Here is a 12,366-nt window from a genome sequence, read left to right as displayed (position 1 = left end):
GTTGTTTTGGCTATTCTGGGTTCCTTGCAATTCCTAAATAAATTTTAGGATCATCTTGTCAATTTCTACAAAGAAGCTAGCTGGTATTCCAATAGAGATTATGTTGAATTTATAGACCAATTTGAGGAGTACTTCCATCCTAAAAGTATTAAATCTTCCAATCCATGAACATGGGACATTTTTTGATTTAGATCTTCTTTAATTACTTCCAATCATGTTTTGTAGTTTTCAGAATGTAACTTTTGCATTTTTTAAATTAAATTTACCTCTAAGTATTTTATTCTTTTTGATGTTATTATGAATGAGATTGCTTTCCTGATTTCATTTTTTGATTGTTCATTGCAAATGTCTAGGAACACAACTGATGTTTGCATACTGATACTGTATTCTGTAACCTTGCTCAATTTGTTTATTAGTTCTAATAGTTTTTTACTAGATTCCTTAGGAATTCCATATACAAGTTTATGTCATCTGCAAATAGAGACAGCTTTAATTCTTCCATTTAAATCTAGATGTCTTTTATGTTTTTCTCACCTAACTGCCCTGGCTAGAATCTCTAGTCCAAAGTTGAACAGAAGTAGCAAGAGAAGACATCCTTGTTCCTGATCCTTGGGGGAAAGCTTTCAGTTTTTCAACACGAAGTAAGATGTTAGTTGTATTTGTTGTAGATGCCCTTTATCAGGGTGACTAAGCCAAAGTCTTAGGTCTTGTTTCCCCTGTATATCTGCAATGCCACTGCCTTCATCTGGTCACACATGCCTCATTTCTTCTGGGGGTTGCAGAAATGGAAGAGATCCTCAAGTGGAAAGAAGTACTCCTTCCCTCTTTGCGTATTCTTAATCTTTCTCATACATGTCTCTACTCTAGAACAGACTACATGGTTTTGTTCCTGTATCTGCCTTTCAACTAGTCTCCTGGCCTCCAGTCTTCATGGCTGTCCATCTCCAACATCAAAGATAGCAGTTTTTCCATTCCACTATGCTGCTAAGAAGGAAAATTAATTACATCACTCTCACTCAAAACCTGCTACATAATTCCCATTGCCTGCAGTCTGGCCCCCCACTCATCTCTCTACGTCTTGCCCCTCTAGCTACCTAATATGCTTACCTATAGGTATCATCCACAGTGGACGATCCTAGACTCCCAGAAAGAGCCATTCCCCTCTATTCCATGCCTTTGCATGCACTGTTTCCTTCCCAAGTGCGCTTTAATAGCTAGCAAAATGCAGCTTAGATCCCCTGTGTTGTGGGCTCTCTTGACTTAAGCTGCTCTCTCATGGCTCCCACAGTATTCTCTTTGAAGATGTGACAGTTCCTTAATTACTAGAATTGTGCAGATACACCTTCCCCACTAGGCTGTAGACAGATCATTCCCTGGTCATCAGGATTGAATGATTAAGATCTGTGTCCCAAGTGCAAACATCCTATAGTCCTCAAGTATCCGGTGACTGAATTAGTCACCAGGAATGAAAAAAGGAGGACAGAAAGATACTGCTTTCATTATAAAAGAATATGAGTTAGTAACATTCCAGTAAGTCCTTGAAATACAGTCTAAGGACTACTTTTTTTTTTCCCCATAAAATTAAACACTTCTTAGTGTTTAAAATAAGCAGCATTTACACAGAAGCAGCTCTATGTTAACCATCTAGATGCTGGGACTTTGATACAACAGTGCAGACACAGTAGGGCCAGAGATGCCAGGAAGGCCGTGCTGTGTGCAGGCTGCGGTGCGTGCGGGCAGTGTGTGCACTCACCAAGGACAGACCAGCTGACCGCCCATTTTCCCAAGACCTCCCTCCCTGCAGCAGCTGTGCACATCAGGGCCCCTTGACCCCATGGGCCACGGTCCCTCCCTGCCCTGGCTGTGACGCAGTGGGCAGGACGTCTAGTCCTCTCTCGTCTTCCTGAAGGACTTCTTATAAATCTGCGTTCCAAATTATTCTACAAAATTCCTCAACAACCTCTCAAAACAGTGCTAGAAATAGTTTACACAACGAACATCAGGAACCTGATGGAATGCAGTAGTAGTTAATGGGCCAAAGGTAAATTAAGATTATATTTGATCCAAGTTCAGATTTCTTTGTAATCTCTATTTCTCTCAGTTCCAGGCCTACTTCTGCCTTATACCTATAACCAACTTCTTTTTTTTTTTTTTTTTTTTTTGGAGACAGGGTCTTGCTGTGTTGCCCAGGCCGGAGTGCAGGGGCACTATCTCAGCTCACTGCAACCTTGAACCCCTGACCTCAAGAGATCCGCCCGCCTCGGCCTCCCAAAGTGCTGGGATTACAGGCATACGCCACCACACCTGGCCCTATAACCAACTTCTAATGACTTAACCATTCCATTCTAATATAGGGCTTTGAAGTTACATCAGACCAGCCCCTAAAGGCAGCTCAAGGCTTACCTGAGCCGAGATGCCTATGAGGAGCAGCCACTTCTGGTACTCATCAGTCCGGTAGTGAATCACCTGGCAGCCCGCCAGACTGGTATGTCTATCAAACATCTTCATGGGCTGGGAGTCACCTTCCATGCTCCAGTGGTAGACTGCAGTCTCGGTCACCAAGGCAACAGTGTTCACAGAAACCCATTTCCAGAAAATCACCTCTTCTGCCATAGAATGAGCCTTCATTTTACTCTTCATCTCAATATTAAAGATCTGAAGTGTCTTCCCAGCTAGTATTTGATATAATAGAGATTAAAGAAAGATAAATTAAAAATCTGAAAGACAAATTAGTATACTGTTAATTCTGAATTATTTTAATATTACTTTAGGTTGTACTGCTAATCTGATTAACAGGGTCTGAAAGATGCTGCCAGAGTAGTAATTAACCATACCTTAATGTCTAAATATTGAGAAGAGCCTGTATGCATTAAATTCTTCTTCAGAAGAATATAAAAGCGTATAAATATTCATAGAAATATGTGAATAACAATGAGAAATTAGTTCTACTGAAGCACGCCTCTCTTTCAGATTGGTTTCTTTTTGTTTCAAAATACTTTTCTGGATAAGTCAGCAAAAACATAAGACACCCCTTCTCTGCGCAGTCTCCAATTTTCAAGAAAGACTACAACTATCCCTTCACATTAAACCAACTTCTCCAAATTTGTCTTAAATTCTAGACCAATGCTGACAAATGGAATTTTCTACAATGTAGGATATATTCTATATTTGCATCCATCACAGCAGATAATAGTTATATGTGGCTATTAAACACTTAATATGTATCTAGCAAGATATTTCAGGGACTGAATTTATACTTTTATTTAACTTTAATTAATTTAAATGTTAAACAATCCCATGCAGCTAATGTCCAATAGGACAGTACAGTTCTAGACAAAATATTTGGCATCCATTCTCTGGCAAGAGACCCATATTGCTTCTACCTGTAGCAATGAACTAAGTTTTGATTTTGGAATCTATACAAAATTTAGAGCTAACATAAAATATTAAAATATTGCTTCCCACAAAGATTGGGAACAAGGAAAGGATTATTTCTCTGACCATTTGTTTTGACACTGAGAATGACATAGCTAGTGTGATAAGGCAAGAAAAATAAAAGGCATAAAGATCAAAAAAGGAAGTAAACCTGTCTTAACTCACAGACAACATAATTATTTACAAAGAAAATCCTACGGAATCTACAAATCTACAAAACAATTATTAGATTTAATAGGTGACTACAGGAGTGCAGCAAGATGCGAAGTCAACCTACAAAAATTTGAATTGGGCTGGGCACAGTGGCTTACACCTGTAATCCCAGCACTTTGGGAGGCTGAGGCAGGTGAATCTCTCGAGGTCAAGTGTTTGAGACCAGCCTGGTCAACATGGTGAAACCCCATCTCTACCAAAAATACAAAATTTAGCTGGGCATTGTGGCAGGTGCCTATAATTCCAGCTACTTGAGAGGCTGAGGCAGGAGAATTGCTTGAATCCAGGAGGCAGAGGTTGCAATGAGCCAAGATGACACCACTGCACTCTAGCCTGGGTGACAAAGTAAAAACGGGTCTCAAAAAAAAAAAAAAAAATCAACTGAATTTTGAGATACTAGCAGCAAACAATTTGGAAATATAAAAAAGAATTCAGGCCAGGCATGGTGGCTCATGCCTGTAATCCCAGCACTTTGGGAGGCCGAGGTGGGCGGATTACCTGAGGTCAGGAGTTCAAGACCAGCCTGGCCAACATGGCAAAACCCCATCTCTGCTAAAAATACAAAAATTAGGTGGGTGTGGTGGCATGTGCCTGTAATCCCAGCTAGTCGGGAGGCTGAGGCAGGAGAATTGCTTGAGCCTGGGAGGCGGAGGTTGCAGCAAGCTGAGATTGTGCCACTGCACTCCAGCCTGGCCGACAGAGTGAGACTCTGTCTCAAAAAAAAAATTCATAACACCACCCAAAACATAGCATTTTGGAGTAAATTTAACAAAGGGTAAGCAAAGCCTCTACACTATAAAATATTCCTGAAAGAAAGTAAAGGCTTAAATCAAAGAAAGGGCATACCATTTTCATGGATCAAAACACTTAAAATTGCTAAGATGTCATTTCCCCCTAAATTATCTACAGATTCAATGGAATCCCAATCAAAATACCAGCATACTTTTCCTTCTTTCTTTTTTATAGAAAGAAGGAAAGAGACAGGGTTTCACTTTGTTACCCAGGCTGGAGTACAGTGGAGCAATCATAGCTCATTGCAACCTCAAATTCCTGGGCCCAAGTGATCCTCCTGCCTCAGCCTCCCAAGCAGTTGGGACTACAGGCATGCACCATCACACTCAGCTAATTTTTCTGTTTTCTTTTTCTTTTTTGAGACACAGTCTCTCTCTGTTGCCCAGGCAGGAGTACAGTGGCATGATCTCAGCTCAATGAAGCCTCCACCTCCCAGGTTCAAGTGATTCTCCTGCCTCAGCCCCCCGAGTAGCTGGGATTACAGGCACATGCCACACACACACCTAATGTTTGTATTTTTTGTAGAGACAGGGTTTCACCATGTTGGCCAAGCTGGTCTCAAACTCTTGACCTCAAGTGATTTGCCTGCCTCAGCCTCCCAAAGTGCCGCGATTATAGGTGTGAGCCACCATACCCAGTCTAATTTTTTTTTTTAGAGACTAGGTCTCGCTGTGCTGCCCAGGCTGGTCTCAAATTTCTGGCCTCCTGCAATCCTTCCATCTTAGCCTGCTGAAGTGCTGGGATAACAGGTGTAAGCCACCACCCTGGCCCAGCATCTTTTGTTTGGTGGAAAATAAAATGATGTTATAACAAATATGGAAATGCAGAGGACAAAGAATAGATATAACAATTGTGGAAAAGAGCAAAGCTGGAAGACTTACGATACCTAATGTTGAGACATTCTATAAAGCTATTAATAAAACCTATGTTATTCTCATAAGACACACAGATCAATGAAACAGAAGAAAGTCTAGAAACAGCTGCATGCACTGATTTGATAAAAGTGCCTCAAAAACCTCAACAGGCCCAAACACATTTTTTATAAAAATAGAAAAATCCATCCTAAAATGTATATGGAATCTCAAAGGACCTCAAAAAGCCAAAATAATCTTGATAAAGATGAACAAGTTTGGATGATCTCACACTTCCTGAATTTAAATCTCATTACAAAGTTAAAGTAACCAAATGTATGGTAACAGCATAGAAACATAGACACCAATGCAATATAAGAGAGAACCCAAAAATGAACCTTCACATATATGATCAAATGATCTTTGACAAAGGTACTAAGACGATTCAATAGGAAAAAAGAATACTCTTTTCAACAAATAATACTGGGAAAACTGGGTCCACAAAATAATAAAATTGGACCCTTACCTTATACCATATACAAAAAGTAACTCAAAATGGATTAAAGACCTAAACATAAAAACTAAAATCGGCCGGGCGCGGGGGCTCAAGCCTGTAATCCCAGCACTTTGGGAGGCCGAGACGGGCGGATCACAAGGTCAGGAGATCGAGACCATCCTGGCTAACACGGTGAAACCCCGTCTCTACTAAAAAATACAAAAAACTAGCCGGGCGAGGTGGCGGGCGCCTGTAGTCCCAGCTACCCGGGAGGCTGAGGCAGGAGAATGGCGTAAACCCGGGAGGCGGAGCTTGCAGTGAGCTGAGATCCGGCCACTGCACTCCAGCCTGGGCGACAGAGCGAGACTCCGTCTCAAAAACAAAAAAAACTAAAATCACAGACAGAACCTGAGTCCTGTTCTCTCATTTTCCTCCCCAGACAGCATGAGTTTCACCACTCGTTCCACTACCTTCTCTGCCAACTACCGGTCCCTGGGATCCGTCCAGCTGCCCAGCTACAGTACCCGGTCGATCAGCAGCCCAGCCGGCATCTATGCAGATGTAAGGGGTTTGGGCTCTCAGATCTCTGTGTCCTACTCCACCAGTTTCCAGGGTGACTTGGGGTCCAGGGCCCTGGCCACTGGAATGGCCAGCGGTCTGGCAGGAATAGGAGGCATCTAGAATGAGAAGGAGACCATGCGAAGCCTGAACGACCACCTGGCCTCCTACCTGGACAGAGTGAGGAGCCTGGAGACTAAGAATCAGAGGCTGGAGAGCAAAAATCGGGAGAACCTGGAGAAGAAGGGACCCCAGGTCAGACACTGGGCCATTACTTCAAGACCATCGAGAAGCTGACGGCTCAAATCTTTGCAAATTCTGTGGACAATACCTTCATCGTTCTGCACACTGACAATGCCCATCTTGCTGCTGCTGACTTTAGAATCAAGTATGAGACAGAGCTGGCCATGCGTCAGTCTGTGGGGAGCAACATCCATGGGCTCTGCAAGGTCACTGATGACATCAATGTCACTGGGCTGCAGCTGGAGACAAAGATCGAGACTCTCAAGGAGAAGCTGCTCTTCATGAAGAAGAACCATGAAGAGGGAGTAAAAGGCCTACAAGCCCAGATTGCTAGCTTTGGGCTGACTGTGGAGGCAGATGTCCAAATATCAGGACCTTGGCAAGATCATGGCAGATATCTGGGCCCAATATGACAAGCTGGCTCAGAAGAACCTAGAGAAGCTGGACAAGTACTGGTCCCAGCAGATTGAGGAGAGCACCACAGTGGTCACCATGCAGTCCGCCGAGATCAGAGCTGCTGAGCTGACACTAATGGAGCTGAGATGTCCAGTCCAGTCCTTGGAGATTGGCCTGAACTTGATGAGAAATCTGAAGACCAGCTTGGAGAATAGCCTGAGGGAGGTGGAAGCCTGCTACACCATGCAGATGGAGCAGCTCGACAGGGTCCTACTGTACCCGGAGTTGGGGCTGGCACAGACCTGGGCAGAGGGACAGTGCCAGGCCCAGGAGTATGAGGCCTGGAACATCCAGGTCAATCTGGAGGCTGAGATCACCACCTACCACCGCCTGCTGGAAGATGGGGAGGACTTCAATCTTGGTGAGGCCCTAGACAGCAGCAACTCCATGCAAACCATCCAAAAGACCACCACCTGCAGGATAGTGGATGGCAAAGTGGTGTTTGAGACCAATGACACCAAAGTTCTGAGGAACTGAGCCAGCAGAAGCAGGGTACCCTTTGGGGAGGGGAGCAGGAGGCCAATAAAAATTTCACAGATTAAAAAAAAAATCCCAACAATTAAAATCATAAAACATTTAGAGAAAACATAGGGGAAAAGCTTGATGATGTTGGATCTTGCAATGACTTTTTTTGGTATGACAATAAAAGAAAAAAATGAATTGGACAGCATCAGAGGTCACAAAAGAGAGAAAAGGCAACCCATAGAATGAGAGAAAATACAGGCATATCTCGTTTTATTATACTTTGCTTTACTGTGTTTTGCAGATATTGCATTTGTGTTGTTGTTTTGTTTTGAGACAGCATTTCGCTCTTGTTGCCCAGGCTGGAGTGCAATGGCACGATCTCAGCTCACTGCCACCTCTGCCTCCCAGGTTCAAGAGATTCTCCTGCCTCAGCCTCCCGAGTAGTTGGGCTTACAGGCGCCCACCACCATGCCCAACTAATTTTTGTATTTTTAGTACAGACTGGGTTTCACCATGTTGGCCAGGCTGGTCTCAAACTCCTGACCTCAGGTGATCCGTCCGCCTCGGCCTCCCAAAGTGCTGAGATTACAGGCGTTTTTTTCGTTTCGTGGAGAAAAAAATATCAAAGGTTTGCGGCAATCTTCCATCAAGCAAGTCTATTGGTATCATTTGTCCGATAGCATGTGCTCACTTCCTGTCTCTGTCACACTTTGGTAATTCTTGTGATATTTCAAACTTTTTCATTATTATATTAGCTATGCTGCTCTGTGATCAGTGATCTTTCATGTTTTTACAGTAATTGTTTTGTGGTACCATGAACCACACACATATAAGATAGTGGACTTAATAAATGTGTGTGTTCTAACTGCTGCACTTACTGGCCATGCCCTAGTCCCTCTTCCTCTCCTCGGGCCTCCTTATTCCCTGAGACACAACAATATTGAAATAAGGCCATTTAACAACCTTACCAACCTGCCTTGCTAAAGGAAAGTGAAAGTGAAAAGAAGAATCCCACGTCTCTCACTTTAAGTCAAAAGTTAGAAATGATTTGGCTTGGTGAGGAAGGCCTATCAAAAGCCGAGACAGACTGAAGGTTAGGTCTCTTGCACCAGTTAGCCAAGTTGTGAATGCAAAGGAAAAGTTATTTAACGAAATTAAAAGTGTTATTTCAGTGAACACATTAATGATAAGAAAACAAACAGCCTTATTGCTGATATGGAGAAAGCTGTAGTGGCCTGGATAGAAGATCAAAGCAGCCAGAACAATCCATTAAACCAGAGCCTAATCCACAGCAAGGCCCTAACTCTCTGCAATTCTATGAAGCCTGAGAGAGGTGAAGAAGTTGCAGAAGAAGTCTGAAGCTAGCAGAGGTTGATTCAAGAGGTTTAATGAAAGAAGCCATCTCTATAGCATAAAACTGCAAAGTGAAGCAGCAAGTTCTGATACAGAAGCTGTGCCAAGTTCTCCAGAAGACCTAGCTAAGATCATTGATGAACACATTTTCAATGGAGAAGAAACAACCTCCCACTGGAAAAAGATGCCATTTAGGACTCAAGTGAGAGAGAAGTCAATGCCTGGCTTCAAAGCTTCAGAAGACAGGCTAACTCTCTTGTTAGGGGATAATGCAGCTGGTAACTGGAAGCCAAAAATCCCAAGGCCCTTAAGAATTATGCTAAATCTCCTCTGCCTGTGCTCTACGAATGGAACAACAAGAGTCGTGATGATAGTACACCTGTTTACAGCACGGTTTACTGAATATTTAAAACTCACTGTTCAGATCTACTTCTTAGAAAAAAAAATATTCCTTTAAAAAGATTACTGCTCATTGATAATGCACCTGGTCACCTAAGAGCTCTGAGGGAGATATACAAGGAGATGAAAGCTGCTTTCATGCCTGCTAACATACCAATTCTGCAATCCATGGATCAAAGAGTAGTTTCAACTTTCAAGTCTTAAGAAATACATTTTTAAAGGCTACAGCTGCCATAAATAGTGTCTCCTTTGATGGATCTAGGCAAAGTAAATTGATAACCTCCTGGAAAGGATTCACCATTTAGATGCAACTAAGAACATTCGTGATTCAAGGGAGGAGGTCAAAATATCAATATTAACAGGAATTTGGAAGAAGTGTTTTCCAAACCTCATGAATGACTTTGTGAGGTTCAGGACTTCAGTGGAGGAAGTCATTGCAGAGGTGGTAGGAACAGCAAGAGAATTAGAAGTGGAGACTGAAGATGGGACTGAACTGTTGCAATCTCAGGATCAAACTTGAACAGATGAGGAGTTGCTTCTCACGGATGAGCAAAGAAAGTGGTTTCTTCCAATAGAATCTACTCCCAGTGAAGACGCTGTGAACATTGTTGAAATGACCACAGGAATTTAGAATAGTACATAAACTTAGCTGATAAAGCACCAGAATTTGACAGGACTGACTCCAATTCTGAAAGAAGTCGACTGTGGGTAAAATGTTAGCAAACAGCATTGCACACTACAGAGGAATTTTTCATTAAAGGAAGAGTCAGTCCTGCGGAAACTTCATTAATGTATTTTTAAATTATTTTTTATTTATTTACTTATTTATTTTTTGAGATGGAGTCTCGCTCTGTTGCCAGGCTGGAGTGCAGTGGTGCGATCTTGGCTCACTACAACCTCCACCTCCCAGGTTCAAGTGATTCTCCTGCCTCAGCCTCCCAAGTAGCTGGGACTACAAGCGCCTGCCACCACGCCCAGCTAATTTTTTTTTTATTTTTAGTAGAGACAGGGTTTCACCATACTGGCCAGAATGGTCTCAATCTCTTGACCTCATGATCTGCCTGCCTCAGCCTCCCAAAGTGCTGGGATTATAGGCGTTAGCCACCGCACCCGGCCTGATGTCTTATTTTAAGAAATTGCCACAGCCACTCTGGTCTTCGGCAACCACTACTGTGATCAATCAGCAGCCACTGGCATCAAGGCAAGACCCTCCACCAGTAAAAAGATTACAACTCACAGCTGGGAGCAGTGGCTCACGCCTGTAATCCCAGCACTTTGGGAGGCCGAGGCCGGCAGATCACTTGAGGTCAGGAGTTCGAGACCAGCCTGGCCAACATGGTGAAACCCAGTCTCTACTAAAAATACAAAAATTAGCTGGGAATGGTGGCACATGCCTGTAATCCCAGTTACTCGGAAGGCTGAGGCAGGAGGATCCCTTAAACTGGTGGACAGAAGTTGCAGAGAGCCAAGATCGCACCACTGCACTCCAGCCTGGGCAACAGAGAGAGACCCCTGTCTTAAAAAAAAAAAAAAAAAAAAAAAAAAAAAAGATTACAACTCAGTGAAGGCTAATAATGGTAAGCAATTTTTAGGAATAAATAGATTATTTATTTATTTATTTTGAGACAGAGTCTCTCTCTGTCACCCAGGCTGACATGCAGTCCTCAGACTCCTGGGCTCAAGCTATCCTCCCATCTCAGCCTCCTTGAGTAGGTGAGACTAAAGGCATGCACCACCACCCCCAGCATTTTTTTTTTTTTGAGATAAGGTCTCACTGTATTGTCTCCCATGCTGCTCTTGAACTCTTAGGCTCAAGCAATCTTCCCACCTTGCCCTCTGAAAGTGCTGGGATTAGAGGTATGTGCCATCACGCCTGGCCAGAAATTATTACTTTTTTATTTTTATTTTTATGTATTTATTTTTGAGATGGAGTCTCGCTCTGTCGTCCAGGCTAGAGTGCAGTGGCGCAATATCAGCTTACTGCAACCTCCACCTCCCAGGTTCTTGCCATTCTCCCACCTCAGCCTCCCAAGTAGCTGGGACTACAGGTGCCCGCCACCACACCCGGCTAATTTTTTGGTTTCGTATTTTTAGTAGAGACGGGGTTTCACCGTGTTAGCCAGGATGGTCTTGATCTCCCGACCTCATGATCCACCCGCCTTAGCCTCTCAAAGTGCTGGGATTACAGGCATGAGTCACTGTGCCTGGCCAAATTATTTCTTAATTAAGGTAATCCATTTTTTTAGACATAATGCTATTTTGCGCTTAATAGATTACAGCATAGTATAAACATAACTTTTATACACACTGGGAAACCAAAAAATTCATGTGACTCACTATTATAATATTCTTTTTATTGTCGTAGTTTGAAACTGAACCCAAAATATCTTCAAGGTATGCCTGTATATGGAAATAATATATCCGACAAGGGGTTAATATCCAGAATATATAAAGAATGCCTACAACTCAACAACAAAACCCACAAATACTCCAATTAAAAAATGACCTGCGTGGGATGGTTCACACCTGTAATCCCAGCGCTTTGGGAAGCTGAGATGGGATGATCACGTGAGACCAGGAGTTTAAGATCAGCCTGGACAATATGGCAAGACCCTGTCTCTACAAAGAAAAAATGCTTTTAATTAGCTGGGTGTGGTGATGCATGCCTATAGTCCTAGCTACTTGGGAGGCTAAGGTGGGAGGATAGCTTGAGTCCAGGAGTTCGAAGTTACAGTCTCTTAAAAAAAAAAAAAAAAAGACTACTATTAGAAAGGAAACAACACAAATAGCAAGTGTTAGCAAGAATGTGAAAAAATTAGAACACTGTGCACTACTGAGAATGTAAAATAGTGCAACCACTATAGAAAAGGGATGGCAGTTCCTCAAAAAATTTAAAAATGAATAATGATACGACCCAGTCAATTACTTGTGGGTAGAGAATCAAAAGGATTAAAAACAGGTTCTCAAAAACACATCTGTACACTCGTGTTAATAGCGGAATTACTCACAGATTTAGCTTTTTACCTCAAAAAAAGCTAAATCTAGCTGAGCTACACAGCTAGAAAAAAAGAGTTAATCTGACTATCCAGTTAGTTAGCCAAGCTA

The 12,366-nt window shown here is 42.6% G+C and overlaps 1 protein-coding gene across 13 annotated transcripts in view; it reads right to left on the bottom strand.

The window, feature by feature from the left end:
• Positions 1-12,366, bottom strand: part of CLTCL1 (clathrin heavy chain like 1) — a 112,316-nt gene that overhangs the window by 72,964 nt on the left and 26,986 nt on the right. For 12 of the 13 annotated variants that reach the window (XR_012419014.1, XR_012419015.1, XR_012419017.1 and 9 more), the window contains exon 3: positions 2,404-2,672. Coding sequence is in view for 9 of the 13 variants with exons in the window: in XM_005567993.4 (XP_005568050.3) it covers positions 2,404-2,672 (269 nt within the window). In the remaining 4 variants the exon portion in view is untranslated. Of the gene's footprint in view, positions 1-2,403; positions 2,673-9,649; positions 9,667-12,366 lie in introns of those variants that run through there. The other variant, XM_065522510.2, reaches the window with a different exon arrangement.

The sequence above is a fragment of the Macaca fascicularis genome, chromosome 10 (assembly GCF_037993035.2).
Source record: "Macaca fascicularis isolate 582-1 chromosome 10, T2T-MFA8v1.1".
Classification (NCBI taxonomy): domain Eukaryota; kingdom Metazoa; phylum Chordata; class Mammalia; order Primates; family Cercopithecidae; genus Macaca; species Macaca fascicularis.
The sequence above is the reverse complement of the archived record's forward strand: the minus strand, read 5'-3'. Positions and strand labels throughout refer to the sequence as shown.